Source organism: Thunnus maccoyii, chromosome 13 (genome assembly GCF_910596095.1).
Source record: "Thunnus maccoyii chromosome 13, fThuMac1.1, whole genome shotgun sequence".
NCBI classification, from domain to species: Eukaryota; Metazoa; Chordata; class Actinopteri; order Scombriformes; family Scombridae; genus Thunnus; species Thunnus maccoyii.
The window spans coordinates 21,353,165-21,376,315 of NC_056545.1; the positions used below are offsets into that span (position 1 = coordinate 21,353,165).

At 40.5% G+C, this 23,151-nt stretch overlaps 1 protein-coding gene across 1 annotated transcript; it reads right to left on the reverse strand.

The window, feature by feature from the left end:
• Positions 1-3,176: 3,176 nt before the first annotated feature.
• LOC121909848 (forkhead box protein O1-A-like) lies at positions 3,177-23,093 on the reverse strand. The gene is made up of 4 exons (XM_042430627.1): positions 20,937-23,093; positions 7,476-7,667; positions 6,086-7,306; positions 3,177-5,993 (listed from the first exon to the last, which is right to left on the reverse strand). Exons 1-3 carry the CDS (start codon positions 21,549-21,551, stop codon positions 6,122-6,124), a joined length of 1,992 nt encoding a protein of 663 aa, XP_042286561.1. The 5' UTR covers positions 21,552-23,093; the 3' UTR covers positions 3,177-5,993; positions 6,086-6,121.
• Positions 23,094-23,151: the final 58 nt, after the last annotated feature.

Sequence of the window (23,151 nt, forward strand, 5' to 3'; positions counted from 1 at the left end):
AAGTGTGAAAAATGTGTTGAGAGTCTTTAATGGCCTGCTTTAGGGTTAGGGTTTCTATTTCTATTCCTTTCAGTAGTAAAATATGCTTATTTTCTATTCTCAGTAAAACCAGGCCTGTTTTGTATTACAGTAAAGAATAAGCTTCAGATGGCAATGGCAAATATAGGCCACATGGAAGATACTAATTTACAATTCGTTCGCGTTTTGTTACTATAAAAATCTTATCAGTTTCCTGCAAGTAATTCTGCAGTTGTGGGTGGTCATGGGTTGCAGCCTGCTCAACCTAGCCAGCAGCTACGTTTCACAGATGCTCTGAGCTCAGCAGAGCAGGATTTTGGTCTGAGGAAGGAATCCTAATTATCACCTGTTCATGTATGAAAATGTGACAGATCTCCTGTTGTCCTGCTGTTTTAAGATTCTACCTGAATGCCCCATATGATAGTTGCTTTTTTATTTTTTGCTTTAGGGTTTTTGAGGGGGAGTGTGGAGTCTCAAGTTGTGTCATTAGCCATGGGTTTATATTGAGGGATAATTTCTATTAATCTGTGACATGGAGACAGCTCATTTTGCACCAGACAGCTTCTTTATTGAGTGAATCTTTTTAAGAATTGTGAACTCCACAACACAAGCTGCAAGATTCTCCACATTTATTTGACATTAATATGCTGCTTTTGGTCCTGTCAAATTTGTACAATGAAAATGCCTTTGGCTTTGGCAATTTTGATAAGTTTTCTGTCAGTATTCATTTGTGTTGATTATAGGGCTTCTACTAATTTAACTCAGTGTATTTTGCTTAATTGAAACGGTAATGTGGGAAAATGTAGGCACATAAACCATATACTGGGGAGAACTGTTAATATATCTCCCTTGCTCATCTTTGTCAAGGAGTTTTAATAACTTTTGCCAGAAAAGCTAGCAAAATACAATATTCCATTCACCACAAATTAATCTCTTGCACCAAAGTGTAAAATGTGCTTAAAGTTAATATGTAATTTAGTTACATGTTGGCTTTCTCAGGAGGAGTGAGAGGACTGTAAAGGCCTCAGTATGATTCAAACAAAGTGCTTGTTTGGTCATCTAACAGAGTTGGAAACCCTCTTTCTGGCAGCAGAATTGCAGAGCTGCATACAACAATTTCTGTAATTTTCTAAAACTGACAATCCAACAATCACACCAACTTCAAGCAATGATTGGCCAGGTGTGAAGAGGCAAGAAAGTATGCAGGATTTGAATTCCTCTCTCAAGCTCTTTTTTTCATTCTTCACTAAACCACCTCCTTCACATTTTATGTGTATGATGGAGTGCAACGGCATGAATGCTTTTGAGGGAAGACTGTCTAGAAAAGTGTCCACCATTATCCCTATTTGTCTGATCAGTAACACTTTGCAATAAGGTACACAAAATTTTGAGTAGTTACCAGGGAACAAATGAGGAACAAATGAGGAACTAACTGCTAGTAAACCATTGATTGTTGATTGGCGGCTCTTGAGTCACTCCTAATCAAATTTTATAGAGTAGCTGATGATTAGTTAATGATTAGTTAAGTGAGAAACAAGTGTATTATGTTAATGAACTAATATGTATTTAATTGTTCATGGGTATCTGTGAATCCTTATAATGGTTATTTACTTAATGCATAGTTATTAATTATTTCTGAATAATGTGCTCAATGGCACTTAAGCAATAACAAATCATTACTTCATTATTACCCACCTATTAATTTCTATTTTTGTGTCTCCACAAGTAAAGTGGTGTACCATACAGTGTTGTTATTGCGCACTGAATCATCACCTGTTCTCTACTTACCAAGTTTGTGTACGCTAGAGTGGTGGGGCACAAAATGGGTAACTAATGGATAGGTTATCATGACGTAGTGATTCAGTACTCAGTAACCACTCAGTATGATGCACCACTTTACTTGAGGGGGCACAAAACTGGTAACTAATGGACAAGTTGGAACAAGTAGAAATGCTTGCCAGTGGAAAGCACTTGTGCTGCTAGCTTAAAAAAGGGCTATTCAAATAAAAATATTATTATTATTATTCTGCCTTCAGACAACACATTGTACAATCTTGTTTATTTGAAGCATACTGAGAGTCTCAAACTGTTCTGACTAAAGCTTTCCATTTAAATTAACTGAGAAATGTCTATATTTACTGTCCCACTGCCACACACCCTCTATTAAGGCCCCAATTGTAAGAACCCAGGTCACAGCTCATTCAACGTCAGTTAGTCAAGAAACTACACTGAATGAGTCACAGCAGGAAGGAATGAAAGTGCGCCCTGATAGACATTGAAAGTCGTGGAGGAGATACCAAAGAACTTTTATATGGGGATTTGCCCTGGGTCGATAACCTGGAAACTATTTCGTGTTAGAGGTACAGTAGGTTTCTGTTTGCTGATATAATGTGAATTTACAATAACCCGTTTCAATCATTTACTGAACTTTCCACAAATAAATGCTGATGTCATTTAGGATAACAGCTGCATGACTCAAGGGTTTGCTGTCACTGCACACATACAGTTATACATATGATTTTAAGGAATCAACACTGGTCAAATCACCAATCAATTAAAAAGTTCCTTTGATGATACACTTGTTGAAGCCTCCAGTCAGATGTGATATTTACATTGGTGACTCATACTTGTTGCACAAATTGGAGGAAACTTCTTCTAAAGGCTACTTAGTGACAGTTGAACAAAAGTGCTCTAGATATGTTTAATGTCTAAGATTCATATTTGACATAACTGTATCTATTGTTTTTTCATTTCACATCCCTGCAATCCCCCAGTTTATGACCTTGAATTGAACTTCACTTTGACCTGGTGAGACCTCTGAGAATCTGAATGAGAGCATGTGGGCTGCATGTGTGCTTAATGATGGGTGTCCATCCTGCACGAGCCTCATTCCTCTGAACCAGCTTCACTGTCTGAGATGCTCTGTGGCATCAGAGTCACATAATGACTTCAAGTCACGCTACATCAAGTGGTTTTAAAAAATTTAAGCACTGACCACAGGCACAGTCTGAGCAGAGGAAGAAGCATATCTGGCACAATTTATTGTATTTTATGGACAAACATAAGCCTGAGATCCAGCTTTCCACTGATGCAAAATCAATGACTTTTCAATGACTGCATTTCTTTCTGTAGTAATAGGTAGTAAAACACTTTTTGATGTATTCCACAAATTTAAACATGTAAAAGTCCATGACATCAAAATTGGTCAGATGCCTCATATTATAAACAGCATGAGCTTATAACACTGCTACTACATGGAAAACACATGAATGCCATTCATTTTCTCTTCCTTTAATTGCAAGTTCACATGGTGATTTATGCATTGAATGGATTACATAGAAAAAACGCCATTCTTTCCAAAATACCTGGGTGTGGATATTGAAGACAAAATAAGATGGTCTGTTTTCTGAAAATGTGTTTAATGATTTATGTAAAAGATTTCATATGAAAATGAGTTATATTCTCTTTTTTATACTGAAATGTAACAGGCTCAAGCACTCTCATTTGTGCAAGGTAGCTATTTATTAAAATTACCCCATCAAATATTTATTTTTGATAAGCTTTCATAAATATAGTAGTACTTTTATGCCATAACATAATTGAATTTTGTTTAATGTTTTCTTCCTTTCCTTGGGTTTCTGTCTCAACAGATGTATACAAATCTATTGAAATAAATGTAGAATTTCACACAAATTCACGTTTAATTTTAAATTATTTACATCGCTCTCAGAAAATATTCAGTAGAAACTAATGGCTATAATCCTGAAGCACAAGAAAACATTCAAAATTCAAAGAGATACATCACTCTGAGCCTGTCTAAACTGGTTTCAGCATTATCGAAATACAATATGTACAAAACTATGAAAATGAAGACAAATTCAATACATAACTCACGGGGGGAAATAGCAGGAGAGATCCCTTCAACACTTCAGAGGTAAAATATTTTGAGGTATGAGTGTTCATATATGTATTGATATAGTTTGGACTGAAATATGTAAACAACCATTTGTAACACAACCATACATACAGTATAATATTTCAGTATAATCATAACAGTCATTTAAAACCTTCATATACAAAAATGTACTACTAAAGAAGTTAATATGTACAACATTCTAAGTCTGCAAGACCATGTAGGCACAGTGGATTGGCACACTTTCTTTGAAATGTGTTTGGTAGAGTAGAAAACTCTTTGGTGCATAACAACTGTAGCTGCTCAGAGGTAAATGAAAAAGCAAGCGAATCCTGTGTTAGCCAAACTTTGAAGACCATCGTCCATTTGCAGTGAGTTTAGGATTTCATCATCAGCCACTCCGCCTACTGCTGCTTCTGCTTCCCCTCTATAAAACAGCCAAATGTCAGCAAAATGTCCCTTTTTTGTGATAAAAAACAGCTTTGATTTCAACTTGATTGCCATGAATTTTCCAGTTTATCCAATGCAATTTGAAAAGTTATTCATGTAATCAAGATTTCTTGATAGGTGACAGGGACGTTCTTAGACACGGGCCAGCACTAGGTCATTGTTTCTAGGATCTCTTTTATACATTATCTGTAATCTTCTCCTTCAATATTAGTTTTATGAGACAAAAAATGACAGCGTTACAACATCATGTCACTCAAATACAGTACATTGTACACCGCATATGCAGCCATATTTTTACAAGCATACAAAGTACAAAGCAAGTCCAATAGCCACAATTAAAATAAAAACATAAATAAATATCGTCATACAGAATATCATTGATGGATTAATTTCAGTCAGAGATGCAGCTCATCTCAGGGTCACTAATGATTATGAATAATGATCTACTGATGAGGAGATATGGTTGACATTTGACTCAAGCACTGCTTTTGACAGCACTGTACCATGACGTCTGTCTATAAACATTTCAAGCTGTGTGTACGCCAATCAGAATATTTTCAGGATTTATTGGTGTCTAGTCCTCCAGTGGTCTGTTCATGGAAATATCCTGCGGTAACTGTACATTTTCGTGGGCTATTTTAATTCACTGTGATGATCATGTTAATACGTATCACTACTTTGCAGATGATACACTGGTTTACCTATAATTCAAGCCTAATGATCTCACTAGGTTAGCAGTTGTGTAATCATTTGCCATAAAGGGCTTGATGCTCAAAGAAGAAGCTTTTTGGTCCAGAGAATGTAATCTCAATCCCTCCATTAAAGATTTGAGTGCTGATTTAAAATTATACATACAATTTTAAGTAATGTGTTACTGAGTTAACACAGACTGCCTTGGTCTAGCTCCCATTGGTGCAGAATGCCACTGCATAGGCCCCAACTTGATCTACTGCTGACTCCCTTTACTGGATGGTAGCATGTAAAGAACTGATTTTTCAGTTCAGTTCATCACCTGCACAGCAGTGCATGGTCCAACCCTGACCTATCACTGAGTTGTTATGTCCTCAGTGCACCTTGAGGTCCCTCAGGTCTTCTCAGCTGGGCCTACCGACTGCTCCAAGGTCCAGTCTTAAAACTAAAGGTGATTCAGCAGTTTTGGCCAAATACACAGTGCTCCCAGAAATTTCAGACTGGCCACAAATGATACATTTTGAGAAATGACTTTACTTTTTTGTCAGGCACTTTGTCTTATGTAACACACTGCACTGTACTGTATATTTTAATATACCATGACTTCAGCAAAAATAAGCTAATACACACATATTTCCAGTTTTTGACAACTGTAAACAAGGCTAATTCAGCTAATGCAGGTTTGTCTTGTGTCTTCATTTTCTTTCTGAAGAGCTGAAGATCTAAAAAAAGCTAATTAAAATCTCCTTTTGTTTAATCTTTAATGTAAAGTAATAACATGCACTGTTATACATGGACCTGCAACTCAAGACATATACATTTTTGAAAATAACTTTGAGGAGAGTGATGGCGATGGCTTCTTTGGATTGATATTTTCCTGTCTCAGAATGAATGTGAGCAGTGGCGTGATGCTGAGAAACACCTGTGAGGGAGAGTGGGAAATGCTTAGGGATAAACATGCTGTGGACATTTTATTTATTATAGATTTACTACCAGACCAATCATCAGTCTCACCTGTTTAAGCATCAATTATATGGTCCACCATGCGTCTTAGCCCGACACCCAGCTATGTGTGGTGGTCTTCACCCTCTGGGGAAACCCCTGAGGCCCAGCTGCGGGGTCAAAGTTGAAGTCCAGCGCTCCCCCATCCATGAGGGTGTCATGGAGGACGGACTCCATGTCACATTCAAGCCTCTCAATGGATACGTTATCCAGGTCACTGGGCAGCCGCTCCTGATGATGATGACCGTGTGGGTGAACAAGTTGCCTGTAGCCGTTGCTGCCGCCGTAGCCTGCCGTGACATCATTAGTGTGTGCTGGGTGACCATGGGGCAGCTGCATGCATGTCCTCAGGCTGGTCATTCGAGGAGGGGCCCCTGAAAGACTAGTCAGACTGGTCAAGGGGATCATGTTGCAGCTATTCAAGTCTCGTGAGGTTGAAGGACCCTGGCTATGTATAGCTTGTGGGCTTACATGAGGAACTGGGTGACTCTGAGGAGGATTCATAAGTTTTACTCCATTATGCCCCCCCACTTGGCTTTGGCTGTTGTAGGTGGGCAATAGGCAACTTCCCCTCCCAACCTGAGGCACCAGTGAATCCCTAGAGGGCATCATGTCCCTGTTGGCATCTGCATCTGAGGTCAACAGCTCTTTGAGGAGGCCAGCAGGGGAGATATATTGGTTCTCATAAGCCCCATAGCCCGGCTTGCTCTCTGGAAGTGTCTGCATGGGGACAGGGGACAGGGAGTTCATCCTAACCTGACCATACATACATTTATGGTAGTCCTGCTGTGGGCGCAAGGTCAAACTGGTGGAGTTGTAGGGGCTACTCTGAAGCATGGCAGCATTTGAGGAATGTGAGGAGTCTGAACCCAACTGGGGGTTCTTCGGAGACAGCAGGTTCAGGTTATCCAACAGGCTCTCCATGACGTTCTCTGAGCCATGTTGGCCCATGGATCCAGCCACCTCAGACAGGCTGGGCAAGGGGGCAGTAATCTTGGTCCCTGCCCCTCCAGGATACATCATGTGGCTGTCAGATTCCCCAAGGTCCTCCTGTTCAGAAGGGAAAGGTGACCGGCGACCACTCAGGGTGCTGGCATCAGAGCTGGTGCGCGTCCTAAAGGAGCTCCAGGCCTCAAAGTCCTCATTACTGTGGGAGTTCGGGCTTCCCAACCAGTTGGAGTACTGGGAACCGGGGCTGCCTGCTCCTCCCTCAATCCCTTCCTGTAGAGCCATCTGGGTATAGAAAAACATGAAAACCTCACAAACGCTCCCATAAAATATACCAGTGTATTATTAACATACGCTAAAATTAACCTAGGTTCAGCAGAATTGTGAGAAAAAATATATAGCTGAACTTTTTTCAGATAGATGTCATGTAAGTGTTAATAAATGAGGACTGTACCTTTTTCTTTGTGGCCCTTCCTCTGCTCTTGGCAAACTTGCTGTTGTTGTCCATGGAGGTGGCTCTGCGTCGAGGTGACTTTCCATTTTTCCCCCCTTCTGGGTTCAGCATCCACCAAGAGCTTTTTCCTGTTCCCTCGTTTTGTATGCGCACAAAGCGGCTGTGCAGGGAAAGGTTGTGTCTGATGGAGTTCTGGATGGAAAAAGAATGAATCATTTGTAAGTTATCTGAGTATGTCACAGTTATGTGAAGGCTACAATGCAGCTTGAGGCTTCAAAATAACTAGATTTATTGTCCGATTGTATTTCTTTTTTGATGATACTGGACAATAAAGGCAGGAAAGCAATGTTAGGGAGTTATCCCTACTTGCTTTTCAGAGGGAGTTAAATGAGAAGGTGTATTATCTTGCAGGGAAACCTTTTGTCATTTTTCATACAGAGTGGAAAAGTAGGGGTTAGTTGAGTGTGATGTCAAAGCCAGCAGATGAAACAGGAAATATGCATATATGTCCATATCCTCTGTTAACATTTTGTCCACTTTTTAAGCTTTCTCTAATCTCTCCTCACGCTCTCCAGCAAAAGACACTGGTCACTTTGGCACAAGGGAGTCAGAGGTGGATGGGCCATGTGGCGTCATTTACACAAAATAAATATTTGGTACCCTGCTAGCCACACGATGTGTGTAAGTTTACCACACTGTGAGACATGATGTACTGTCCAAGAGGAAGCAGCTCAGAGTAACAAAAACCCTTCACATCAACTTTGCAGACGGGTCGTAGCTGTTACTAGGCAACAGCTGTTGCAATCACAAAGCAAAATCATGAACAACAATAGCAGCTAGAATAACGTGCTGCTGGTATATAGCTAGAGGATGACATATGATGGTGAACAAAGTAAAAGTTGCCATCAAACAGAGTGAATGCACAACAACCTAACTGAGCAGATTCTTTGCATGATTAAAGCTTGAAACCCTTCCAGGTGACATTATCGAAAGGGAATGAAAGACTGAACCTGCATCAAATATGTGACTGAGGTCATAAAACTATACTCTTGATTTTGAGTTGTATGAGTCTCACACATGATTGGCAGACAAATATACATTTTTATCACAGGACTTTATATAACCTTTTCTACGCCTCTCTGTGGTGTTTTTTTTTTAAATTTCAGCTTTTAAGTTCATGTTGTATGGCTTTTATCATCTTTTAATTGCTTGTAGTCAGAGTTATGAATTGTATGTTTGCTTTGAAGTGCTACATTAAAGATACATCTAATTGTTATTTATATTGCTCTCAAGAGATATCAACTCACATGAACGTCTTCACCTTTCTGAATGTGACGCAGTGTGTGAGAATGTAAGAATAACAGAAAGTGATAGTTTGAGGCCTCTTTCTTAAGAAACTCAACACTGTTGCGGGTGAAAGCCAATGAAGACAAGTAATAATAATTCACTGTCAAACTGAAGCCTGGCCTTTGTCCTGACTGAGTTTATTAGGGTGGTAATTTTACTCCCTCCTCACAGTAGGCAATAATCATGTTTCCTGTGATTTCCACCTAGTTTTATCTGCACATCTCTATTCCGCCCTTCTACCAGCAGCAGCACTGCTCCACCAAACTGGAAAAATAACACAGAGAAAACCAAAAACGTGAGTAATTTAGAATATATTTCAGATTTACATCTGAACATCTCTTGCATTACCGTAAATACTTACAGTTAGCCTAACTGATAATGACTTTATGACAAATATAAAATCAAATCAGGGTCTTTGTTTGACAACTGCACTACTGAAAGAGCAGATTAAACAAAATCTCTCCCGAATGAGACAGACTGTATTACTTTGGGCTTAACCAATGTGATCACTTTTTTTACATGCGGTCACAGTTGTCCTTGAGCTAACATGTATACACCTAAAGCCTCATTCAGTCCGTTTTCTCTAATGCTATGTTATGTACCCTAAAAAGGACGCAGAGGCGCCTCCTGCGGTAATTCTCTCAGGAAGAAAAACAAAGATGGTTGAGGAGCACACGGACGTACTGTACAGTTTGGTCTCTCTGGACAGAAAAAAATCTTCCTAATATGAAACTCATTGCTTTGCTGGATGCTGGGTACAATAAAAAAGACCAAAGTGCAACACAAGACATACTAGCAGGGAATTTCCCCTGAATACCCATGTGAACGCAAAAGCAGCTCCCTGCAGTTAGTAAAGCCAGATGTCCCTAACCACAGAATTCAACAGGGATATACAAAGCATGGAGATAAAGACACTCACATTCAAAACAATAGACTGATTGTCTGAGTGCGTCTCTGAAATGCTGGTCTTGGGTTGGGGTTAGGCTTTTGGCAAATGCATTCAGTGCGTATTAATCATCCGATTATGATTTGGACTATAATATTAATTAGATGTGTTATAGCAAGTTGAAGAAGTATCTTATTATAATTAACTTAAAATCAAATCTTACTAAACTTTGATTTACTACCCAGATTTTCTAAGTGAAAAAAGCACAAGGAACTATTTCACATTAAGGTTGGCGTCATGTAGTAGATTAAAATATAAATGTTCATTATTTTATTTAGCAGCAGCTTAGACCAGAATGACACTTCAAATGATTGTAAAAAAAACAAAAAAAAAACAGAACAAGATTAAAACTATTGTCCTTACGAGGGCACTGAACCACAGTAAGTTCAACCTCAAACTGCACATCAACAGTAGCCTTGTGAAGCCTGTTCTTAACAGTGGAGGCAGTGGGCTATGCGAGAATGAGAATTTTTTTACCCGAAAAAGAAAGCGAGGGGAGGTTACAGAGTTCGTAGCGAGAATGGGGAGGGTGACAGAGTGAGATGTTTTTGCCGCGAGAGCTGGGGTCAATGAGTTCACTGTGTGCTGAACACGAGCTCCTCAGCCGGCGCTGACAGAGACATGCAAACAGGTTGGATGGAGCGCGAACAGGGAGAGAGAGGAGGAAAAGCATCAGATGTGACGTGCTGGGTCCGACTGTCTGCTTTCTGACTCACCAAAACAGAAACCCCCCCACCACACACACACACACACACACACACACACACACACACACACACACACACACACACACACACACACACACACCTCTCTTGAACTGCACTCCTCCCTTCTCTTCCACTGACTTTTAAATAAGGCTTCCTGTGTCAGAGGACATCCTGCACATGCAGGCTGTAGAGACTGAGGTAGATTATGCACTCATTGCATAGCTAGAAAATGCAATGCTAATCTATCTCCTGTTCCTTTGAATCATGACCTTTTCTCCTCTTTTTCTCTTTTTACATGATCTGTAACCGAAGACAGGAAATGAGTCATTAGTGGTTGACCTGAGATCCGAGCAGTGCGCTGCACAAACTCATTCTGTAAACTAACTTTAACGCCACTAACCAAATGACAATGTCTGACTTGCTTACACACGGCTGAGATCACTGGTGATATGCAAATGTCTGCAGCCTCTGATTAGTGCCCACAATAGATCACGGACTGCATGACTGGGCCCGGGGAAGGGGCATTCTCTGCTCAGCCTGGGATAATCCTTGTCTGAGACAGACCTCACCTCAGCCCAAAGAGAACAAAAGACATCCCCTGCCTCACTAATTCAGGAGGTGCCCCTCTCTCACATTATTTCTCTGAAAGCCTGACCCAAGGTGGCCTATATGTTTCATTGTTGCTAAACTTCTTTATAAAATGCATTGTTGTGGCCCTCACTTTTGAATGACTTTGAAGTGGTGAAATATGTGCACCTGTGACTTATCTATTGAATAATTCGAGCAGTGATCCAACCAAACTTTGCACAGCAGTTAGGATACATTGCAAAATAATGTAATATAATATGTTTTGGAGTTTGGGGCATGTCAATAAATTTTTATGTACTTAAATTTATTTTATTTTCGTAGTAAATTTTGCATCTTTCCTTGCTTTGTAGCAACTAAAATCATACCTATTTTATTTGCATTTGACACAAACTTGCCTTACAGTGTAGAATAAGTGAGTCACACTGGTCCTAGGTCAGCTGGTGCAAGGACACCCGACATGGGAAAGGTCTCTTTGCTTATGACAAAATCTATTTTCAGTTTGCCCTCAGAAATGCCACATGTTGGGCTGCAAGCTCTAAATGCAATGCAGCAGAAACCAGTTGCCTCTCTATGGAGCGAGAGGCTGCGAGTCCACCTGCTGCTGGATTCATCGTGCCATTTGCAGACCAGCATTAGATTATGGAAAATCCACCACTCAAAATCTCAAATCTCAAAATCACTTACGATCATGAACATTACGAAATGACCCCAGCAGTCATCTTACAGCGGACTGGGAGGAGGTTTAATTCATTTAATATCTGTGTTCTCTTCAGAAAACAGCTCCGACATGAGACTCCTCCTACTGGACTTCACAACAGTCTCATTGACACAGCTGCTGTTTCTTGTGTAGCGAAGCATGAGGCTTGCAGTAACGGTCGTGGGATAAGTAAACAAACAAGGCCCAGTTGCAGGGACAGGTGCAGCCACGGTGAAAGTGGCCTCACTTGCAATTGGTCCAAAGGTTTTACACACAGCACCAGACGCAACCGCAGACAGGACAGAGGTTCCCCCAGGAGACCAGCTGCTACTCAAATCAGTAACTGGTTTTATATCAAAGATTAGGCCTGATATTCAGTTAGTGATGAAAGTTTGGAGGGAAAAAATAATGACTTTAAATTTGCATCTACTGGCCTCATGCAGCTCCAATTTTCACATTTAACTACAATTTTACAGTGATTTAGTGTTGCATAACCTCTTTTACTTCTAATCAGAGCTTCATTGACCTCAGCTGCGGGTGCAACCGCCCTCCAGGTATTGTTTTTATGTTGCTTCTGCCCTGAGGTTTTTAAACAAAAGTTGTAGAGAATGAGGAAACACGTGGAACAATTGCCCATAAATCAAAATCACATTAACAGTAAAATAAGGAAGTATGTTAATCTCTTTGGCTGAAAGAAAAGAGTTCAGCTGTGGAAAACTTCTTGACCAGTTTGTTGAGCGTCCACGTGTTGGCTGAGTCCTCAGCCATGCAGGAAGTGGATGGCCTTTTGCTAACCGGTTGATTGTGTAGGTCACAATGTCAATGCATAGAGTGGTTTCCTATTAAAGGTGCAGAGTGTGTAATTTAGTAGCATCTGGCAAAACAGACTTGGCAGAAATGGAATATAATATTCATGAGTGTGTTTTAATTAGTGTATAATCACCTGAAATAACAGTCGTGTTTTCGTTGCCTTAGAATGAGCCCTTTATATCTACAGAGTGGGGGGAGCGGGTCCTCTTCCACTGAGCCTGCCATGTTGCACCGCCATGTTTCTACAGTAGCCCAGAATGGACAACACTGGCTCTAGAGAGAGCCTTTCGCACTTTTTGTGAGTTTTTAAGGACGCCGTAGGTTCTCCTACACTCTTGGAGGGGGAGGGGGAGGGGGAGGGGAAGGGTATTTAGTTTGTTGCAATCTGCAACCTCACTGCTGGATGCCACTGAATCCTACACACTGCACCTTTAGGGGCTGTGTCCACCAAAGCGTTTTTCCTGAGGCCAGTGTATTTATTGGTTTGTTTGAAATGGGAGTGCTGCATATTTACACTATGCTACAAACACCAGCAGTGTGATGAGGCCCTGAGCATCTATTCTGCGCTGATTGCTGCACCTTTGGTGTTTTTTTCTGGTTGCTGAGAGTTGAAAAATGTTCAACTTTGGGTAAAACGCTGCGCTTGTCACTGTCACTTTTTACCCAGCTGTCCAATCACAGTGGTGGAGGGACAGTACAAATACCACAAAGACCAACAGCCATGTCAAGTGCTGAGCAACAACAACAATGGACATAACCCAAGTTACAGGGCTTTGTCCAACTTCAGCTCTTGAACCAAACGATAGTATTCGCTGAAATTTTTCCTCGCTCCCAAAATCTCACAAACTCACATAGATCGGCGGGTCAGTCCTCTCTCCCTACATGCTTCATCCTTCCCTTCATCCAGAATAAAGGCCAGAGCAAGTACCCTACCTTGTGCCGACATTTTTACATTCAGTATTTGGTGATAACACAAATTATTAGGTAATTGCAACACATAAATTAACCATACTTCCATAGATATTCCGTATCATAGCAACCAAAGCGTCTCAGCTGAAAAGACGCTGAGCTCCTAGCTGGGCGTTTTCAGAAGAGCACCTGGCATTTTCAGCTCTTTAAGGCTGGATGATATGACTCAAATCAGAGTCACAATATGAATGATTATTTTCCCGATATCGACATACTGTATATCACAATACGTCAAATGCATAAAACATATAAAATAATTAAATTGATGTTCAGTGTGTCCCACTGTTGTACATCATGCAATACTCTTTGCACATGTACAATAAAAATGTACAACAACTAATTTTGTTTTTTTATAAGTTTTCATAATTTGTTCAGAATCATTAATTTTGTAAACTAATGAAACATTTTCATATCATGATGATACAATTCTGCTGAAAATCAATACACAATAATATATACTTCCTGTCCCTTTCAAGTTAAAATGTAAGACAGGGGCATAAGCTATTGTCACTTTATATCTGCTGCTATGTCACCAAATACTAGATAAAAAGAGTAAAAAAAATCATCATCTACTTTGTAAAAATAATATTTGAGAAAAGCAAATTAATTGTTGTGTGACATGAGTCAACCCACTATGTGACCTTGTACAAACAGTTTCTTAAAATATAGACATCTAACACTTAATCAGAGCTGTTTAATAAGTGCTATGATGATTACTACTACAAAGCAATCAGATATCTGGTGTAAATAAGAGAGTTACAGGGTGCAGAACTTGCAGAGATTACAGTAAAATGACAAGCCACTTCCTGACAGTGTCTTCCTGTGTGCACCCCTCCCCCTCCTTTCTCTCCTCTGACCCAGGAAGCGCAAGCGGAGTTGAACATGAGAGTGGGACCGGAGTTTTCTGTTACAGGGCGTTAAAAAGGAGAGCGTGGCTGCTGTAGAAGATCCCTCCAGCTCAATGTGGAGAGCTTCTCGCCCTGTTATGTCTCCAGGCACAATGCAGTCTACTTCATTAACACTGAGCATCAAACTGAGTGACCTACTTCTGCAATGGCTTCAAAGTGGGTGCATGAAAAGGAATGGAGAGCTTTGTGTCAGGAGTTCAGCTTTAGATAAACAAGTTGAGGGCAAAATGAGGATGATAGACACAATTAAACATCCTCACGTGATCTGCTATTGACTAAAAAAAACTTACTTAAATCATACTTAAAATATTCAAGGTGATTAGAAACTTGATCTCTAATCTTTCTAAGCCTAATCTTGAGAGTGACACACATTCTTTACACACTTTACAGGGTAGAAAGGACAACTCATTTTTAAAGGATTGGCCACTAATCTCAATTACTTTTGATCCTATTTCTCTTTCTTCACACCACAGGCTATTTCTTTGCGTCAGGCCTCCCACAGCACCCATTACCCTTTTAATTTTGCATAATGGATTTGAGGCCAGGTTCTTTTTGTGAACATAATACAGAGGGGGGTTATTATCCTGCGCAGGCTGGAGGACAATGCAGAAACCCACATGCCATGGATTCCACAGACTCACACATGTGTAGACAGCAGACTGTACACAGGCCTCAGCCCACAGCCAGCCAGTCAGCTCAGCTGACTGCTCCCCTCCTTCCCTCAAGCCACAGTCGCTCCTCTTAAAAAGCCCCTGCCCCAAGCCTCCCTTTCTTCATGGGGTTACTTGAAGCTTTCAGTGGGCCTCTTAAGTTCAGGCCAGGCCTCCCTTTTAACCTTGTGATCCCAAGACAAATAGCTGGCAGTTATTCAGTTTTTTTTTCTTACCACTTTTAGTAGCTGGTGTCTCTTCTCAGGGCTGTGTCCTCAAACTGAGTTCAGTAACACCTTCTTAAGGGTGATTCAATTTTAAATGTACCCCTCAAAATAATATATAATTAAAATATAAAATAATGGAATAAATCAAAAAGCTGAAATATATGAAAAGAAAATGGATTTCAAAATGCTTATAGAGCAAAACAGGAGTTTAAAGTCAAGCTAGCAGCTTAGTAGTGCTTTGAGCTAAATGCTAATGTCAACATGCTAAAACAAATACAATGCTAACATGCTGATGTTTAGCAGCTATAATATTAGCCAAGTTTAAGCTCTTAATTTGTCGAGTGGCATGCTAACATTTGCTAATTAGCGCTAAACACAAAGTATAGCTGAGGCTGATGGGAATGTCTTCAGTTTTGCAGTTATTTGGTCATTAAGTTGGACAAATTCAAATTTTTTATGTGATAATTATTAATAATAATTATAAATAATTTTTATTTGAACACATAAGGGATCATCAAAGTCATTACTATTCATGCATAAATGTTTGCACTAAATTTTATGTCAGTGCATCCAATAGTTGTTGAGACATTTCACTCAAAACCACAAATCTAAACTTCATGGTGGCAAAGGAAGCATCAAGGAATCATTGAAGTCATTATGATTCATCGTCTCAGAATTATGAGTATTTGTTCAAAATATGGCACCAATCTATTAAGTAGATGTTTTAGTAGATACGTCACTGGATAAGTGAAAACTTTGACATAGTGGGGGGCCTAGAGGAAAAGTCAGTAAGATTCATTTTCTGGGGACCATGTTGTCTGCACAAAATTTCATGACAATCTATCCAGTAGTTGTTGAGATATTCCAGTTTGAACCAAAGTGGTGGACCAGCTGACAGACTGACATTACCACCTCACCACTAACACGGCTAAAATAACAAAAATACTTTTTCTAGCAAAACACTGCTCACTAATGCATATTTACCTGAGTTATCTGTAGAGGAAACTTCATTTCTGGTAGCATTTACATTTAATCTACATAATACTTGTATATCCGAAACTTAAACAGTAAAATAATTCTTTATTGACACTTGGATCAACCTCAGTGTAGGTTCAACTGAAGCCACTGCAGGACAAATGTTACTTAATGGCACTAACGTCTACAAACATTACTTACATAAGCACTACCTTAGAGTTTCATGTCACCTGCACTCAACTTGTTTGCATTTTACCAACACAGCAGTTCTACTAGTGGCCACTTTCATCAGCTGTCACTTGTTCAAATGCAAGTGGAGAGAGCTAAATTTCCATAGAGCGACTCAGCTCATCCTGCATATATACTGTCAGCATCTTACTACTTTCCAAAGTGGTCATTTATACCTAACAGGCTAGTGTAGTGTAGTGTAGGGGCCCTTTTGACACCCATGCATGATGATACAGTAAAAATAAACCGCATCACAACAGGCAGTCATTGCACATATTGTTGCAGGCTGCCATCAAAACTTACCCAAACAGCTTACTCTGATGCGTTTTAAGCACTTCATAACCTTTAAAAAGTTCAAGAAAATGGATAAAATACTTGCAATACTTGCATTCTTGCAATTCACATGTTTTGAAATGAGTACCTCAGAGCCTCAGTTCCAGTTAAACTCAGGGGTGCTACTTTCCGTTCCATCATTGAAGGTCACAGTTCACTGAGAAAAACAATGGCAGTAACAGTAAAGTAGTGGTGAAGTACCCTGCATGCTGTGCACTGCTACTCATAGACCCACCAGCATCCCAGGGGAACCAGTCTTCCCAGTGGGTAAGGGCCAAAGACATCTAGATCACTAAGCTGCCACAACATTTTTGGAGGGAAAACAAAAATCCCCATGACATGAAGGAGACAGGAAGCTCTAGCGGCAGCAGCATCGCCCTCGTCCTGCCCTCCACCCACCTCCAGTTTTCTAGGTGGAGCTGTATAATCACTGAGGTTCAAACTGAACGCCCTCCACCCACCATGAGGTCTCTGCCTCCTCTCTATCTGTCATTACAATCACGCATGTGGACTCTAAAGTAAACACATAAACCAGGGCATGACACAAAACATAATATCAAGCAGAGGGATTTTTTTTTTCATTCTGAAAAGAAATGGAAATAAATGACTTAATGTAGAATTAAATGCACAAACATGATCCATATACGGTCTCCCCTCTCCCCTCCTCTTTTTCCAACCCTGACCCTCATGTTTTGCAGGGCGGGGATGTTAACACATGGCACTGTTTTCCATCCACTCGGCAGGAAATGCATCATAGTTCATTGTGGGGGGACTGTCGTGTTTTTTTAACAGGAAAGTATAAAAATAACTGTTAGCCGGTGGTTCCAAGGCCCGGCGAGCGTGCCAACAATGGAATGCAGAGGATGAAGTAGCAATGTGTTGATTTTATATTAAAGATAAACAGACTTAACCTGTTGTTTTTGATGAAAAAGGTATTTGCATTTTTCTTGGGTAGCATTGGTTGAGTAAACAAGGACAACCCACTGAGGCACATCCAAACTACTGTAGGACTGCAGTGACGTTCAGAGTGCCTGCATCATCCTTTTCCCTCTAACATGTGACTAAAATCAAACAAAAAGAAATTTCATGTCATATATTATGAAATTAAACCCAACATCAGAGGAAGCAGGGTCCAAGTTCAACTTGTGTTGGAAATCTGCCCTGCTGAAGCAAGCCCTATAAGTACCAAAAGACTTTCATGATTTGCCATTGATTGGGTTTTATTGGAATTAGGACAAATATTTTATCTTTGTATTTCACAAATCTGGAATATTTCTTAAGATATACTGTTGGTGCTCAATGCACTATGAAGACAAAACAAGCAAGCCAATATATAATATATTTTAACTTTGGTTGGACAATATGGGGCCACTGGGGGTTTTGAAGAGTCTTTCATTCATGGGGTCATGGGGTTTACATATAGGATTACATGAACCCCACAACAATGGCTGGACAATATGACCTACAGTATAACTTATTTCAATTAAAGGATAATTTTACCTTAATAACAATAAATGTAACAATTACGTCTTTTGTGGGCTCACTTCTGACATATTTGTCCTGTTTAATTACAGTATGCCCAGTTTTGTATTATGTAGCATAAAAATGGACCCTAAAATGAATAAAAGTAAAATGAAAGAAGCAATAAAGTGATTTAAAATGTATAATTTTAAAAGATATAGGTACCACTGCCCATCTAGGGACTTAAAAGAAAATTGGCCTTAAATATGAAAGGTCTGTAACTCTCCGAGCTTCTCTTAAACAAACACAAACACCTCCAGCAAAAGGCCTGAGAGAGGGCAGAGAAGGAAGTGATGGGATAAAGAGCTGCAATCCCTTTCTCCGAGCTGTAGCATCCGCTGAGGAAACTCTAGAAGACAGGGACACAAAGATATGAGCGCACAGCTCAGGAATGGAGGATGTTTGACGTTGTTCCCAGCATCCCCTTCTCCCAGCCCCTTCCCCTTTCGACACACTCCCCAACACTGATTGAGCTGTTTGTGTCGCCTCCTGTTATTGTCGAGGGGCTGTGAACAGTTTACTCCACACTGGCAAAAATACGTCTGTGTTCCCACCAGCCAGTGCACCTACTGTATATATATGTAAGAAAGTGTAGGACGGCTGTAGTTGAAGAACTGCAGAGAGACTTAAGAAAAGGAGGAAAGGGAGGTTTAGCAGAGCCACAATGCAGAATACCGGTTATGATCATGCTTTTCAGGCGGGGGTGTAAAACAATGGAAACTATATTTGATTGAGGTTCACAAAGGCATTTCCTGACATAGCTTCAAAATTACATCTCAGAAGATCGGAGGGGTTACGGGAAGGGCTGCAAGGCTGACATATAGATCTGATTAAAATTTTGTTGGCATGTGCAGGTTTTAATGTGCCTATACTTTTAATCCAAATTTGACTTTCTTTGTCTGCTTTTGTCCTCAGTTAATTTCTCACCATTATGTCTGAGTGATTTCCTCACCCGGTGAGACAATGCTAAGACCTGTGCAAAGCAAAACATTAAGCCAACATATTTCCAACTTGTCAGGATAAAAAAATTCTCTTGTACTAATTTCCTGTACATTTCCAGGCTTTCAAATTTCAAGACTGTACCAAGTTTTCCATGCTTGTGGAAATGCTGCACAGACCATGAGTCAGTATGTTTTGTGGCAACACTGAATAGACTGTTCCCGCTAAGGGAAGGCATATCTGAAATCAGTGTTGGGCTTTATTACTGCACATAACTCAGTCAAACCAGATTTCAATCTCTGCTCAGTCAAGACTTGCTCTCAGCCAAACAAGTCAACAGGCGTAAAATAAAGCTTACAGTTGTTCTCTGATGCTTTTTGTTCTCCTTGAGGGATATTCAGTATTCTCAGTCACGTGTATGGGATGTTTACAATCAGACATGCTGCTTTAGAGTTGTTTCTTTCCTCACTGACACAGTAAAGAAACAAACCACAGAGAGGCCGGCTGAGTGCTACCACTGACAGAAGAAACCACTACAAAACTTCAAAGGTAACTGCCAAAGTTCATCAGCCCATGTCAAGAGTTACTGTTTAACATTTGTGAAAGCATGCTCATGGACCTGGCAAAAACCACAAAATTATTCAACTCTATCTCTCTGGTGGGAAAAATTGGGGAAAAAAACACCTATCACCCATCCCTGCAAGAGGGACATAAGACATGGCAGCAATATTAGGGATGCACTTTTTATTGCATTATCACTTTCCCCACAGCAGGTTAACATACTGATGTCTTGTGGGATTAAAAGATAAATCCATTCATATAGATCAAAAAAGTACGGGTGCTCTTTCTCTCTCTCTCTCTCTCTCTCTCTCTCATTGCAATCAGTGACGTCACACCAGGTATTTTGTTGTTGACAGTTAATGAAAAAAAACAGCTGCCATGACATCACTGAGTGGGGTGTGGCTATTTTAACTTTGCATAGTAGGAAAAATACAAGTGTTATTATTAACATTACTAAGGATGGCTCTGTTGTGTTTAAGTGTCCCTGTAAACCACGACATTGATCCCGCATGTTCAACACCAGGACCCTGAATACCCAAAAACCGCTAAATGGAATTCAGCCATCATTAATGAATATGTGCCATATCAAACATTTCTTCAGTGAGAAAATCTCATTGAACAGCTGTTATATATAATACAACCTTTTTAATAAGCCAGTGTTTATAGTGAGAGTTTTTTGAGTGACTTTTTGCTGTTTTTTAAAGCAGGACTACAAAGAAAATGAATCTGCATACCACTTAACAGATTTTTTTTTTTTTGCTCACCATTATGTGCAAAAGTGTAAAACATGCATCAGTGGAATAAACTAAATGTTTGTCTTGCTGGTAACCGCACGTTTCCACTTTCTGCACATTTAGTAGAGCAGAACATTTCAATAACTGCTTTTTAGAGTCTTTCTGCTGTTGAGCTTTCTTGCACCTAATGTTCAATCTTAATTTTGTGTTCTTCTTTGTCTGATATTCTAAGATTTATAGGGGTTAAAGGTGATGTTGCGACCATCAAACCATCTCATCCTTTAGGTAATAAATGGACGCGTAAGTGCACGTGACACTCACCTTCCATCCCGCGGAGCTGTTACTGTCTCCTTTATCCTTGAAGTAAGGCACACTCTTCACCATCCAGTCGTAAATCTGAGACAGCGTCAGCCTCTTCTCAGGTGAGCTGTCTATCGCCTTGGTAATCAGGTCAGCATATGACATGTTCCCCCAGGCGTTACGACGGGACGAGCTGCTTTTCCTCTGGCCGGCGCCACCCAAGGGTGCAACACCAGGAGGAGGCACCTGTTGCTGGGGCTGTAGCTGCGGACTCGGGAGCTGCTGCTGCTGCTGCTGCTGCTGCTGCTGCTGGAGATGATGATGATGATGTTGGTGGTGGTGATGCAGATGCACACAATTTCCTTCCCGACACTGAAAATCAGTGCAGGGTACAAGCGGTTTCTGCTCCGCGTACTCTTCATAGTCCTCCTCTAACAAGCCGAGGTTGCTGGTGAACTCGGCGTTTCCTCCCGGTTCCTGTTGGACTGATGGTGCCGGAGAGGATGTGTTGGAGCTGGCGGGGTCGACGAGCTCCGGACGGGGCAGCGGCCAGGTGCAGGACCGAGGGCGGGAGAGAGGCTCAAAGTCCGGGTCTATTTCGACCGGTTGTCTGTGTGGTGGCGGTACCTCAGCCATGTCAGGGTCAAAGCGGCTCTCACTGTCATATAGACACTCACATAAAAAAATAATGTTAATTGACAAAAGAAAAGGTCAAAATGTTGCTTTCACGCCACTGACTCCAGTCACCCAGGTAAGACCAGAAAGGTTTGTAATTACAAAGACAACGCTGGTTCAGGGTCTACAGTGAAGTTCACACCATCCTGCACCGACTACTTACAACTCTCAAGTCTGCCGCTCTGTCAGTAATAACAGCACTGAGTCCGATGCTGCTTTCACGGCCCGATAACAAGCTCCGTCTTCTGGGTTCTACTACTTGGCGGCACATTAACATGCAATTTGGTTGAAAATGTATGACTTTATGTGCACTGTTTGAAACAGTATATGCATTATATATGAAATTGATTTATTTGCGGTCGAGCTTTGATCATTAACATTCCCTATACTGTTCATAACTGTGTTTGAAATCCATAGGCTCAGTGGCAAAGCTGGCTTACCTAGACCCACAGGGAATCTGAAAGTCCCACACAAGGATATTTGCACAAGTAAACTACACTACAATATCACCCTAAAGTGGGCCCTGAGCAATTTCTCATAATTGTTTCAACAGCTTGTAATTCCAGCACATTTGACAGCACCTGAAGGCACCAGCGGATCATGCAGACTCCCTCTACAGCTTTTATTCTGAATAGCCCACCTTGTCCCTTGTGGTTTTCCATAGTAAAATGTATTTACAGGTACACTATTTTTAGAATCCTGACATTTGTATGCGGTGTAGCTCGGCATTTCCCACAAAATGGTCGATTTTCTTTTTCACAAATAGTCCATTGGTTGTTTTTAGCCATTTACTTAGCCCACATGATTTTGACATCCAAAGCACTGCAATTACTTACTTACATTTCAAAATGTTATGACACCGCTGTAATTATTGGTTGGTCAATCACATCCAGTTTCCAAAAAAACATTTAAATGCAATTCAGAAGACACTTTTGTTGACGTATGTAGGCCCCAGCCTTGTAAAATTGTTAGAAATCCAAATTTCTTAAGTCTGAATGGTGATCATGCGCCACGGCTGTCAGTAGTGCCATCTAGTGGGTTATTTGCATATAAGAAACATCAAACTGAGCAGACCCAGGTGTCTGTCCACACTAACACACTTGTTTTGCACTTAATGTGGCGTACGCACGTCTAAGTTGCCAACATCTTATCATGCCAATCACAACTGTGTTTAAGGAAAGTGAACAAAATGTGGAAATGGTGCGCTTTCAAATGCCAAGCTCTCATTTTCCACACTTTCTCAGACAATAGATGGCTGGGGGTGTTTTTAGACCGCTATTAATCTGTGAGGTGCATTGTTAATATGTTTTTAAACTTTAAAAGCACTTCCCTTGCAAGGGCAAGAGGTTCAGGGTCTAATTACATTCCTACTGTAAACCTGATCTGAGGTACATGCTACACACGAGTTATAGTTTTTAAACCGCCTGCCTGGGAAAACACCATTAATCATGATCGCAGCTGTTTGTATGACCTTTGACACAAAATGAATACAAGAACTATTTTCATCAACAGTTTTTTTGAACGCGACGACCTCTACCAATCCATCCACTTTAAGTCCACT

Coding starts and splice junctions, on each gene's coding strand:
- LOC121909848 (XM_042430627.1), bottom strand. CDS start 21,551: ATGGCTGAGGTACCGCCACCACACAGACAACCGGTCGAAATAGACCCG. Junction 7,668..20,936: donor ACAGCTCCGCGGGATGGAAG/GTGAGTGTCACG, acceptor TTTTCCATCCAG/AACTCCATCAGACACAACCT. Junction 7,307..7,475: donor GAAGGGCCACAAAGAAAAAG/GTACAGTCCTCA, acceptor TTCTATACCCAG/ATGGCTCTACAGGAAGGGAT.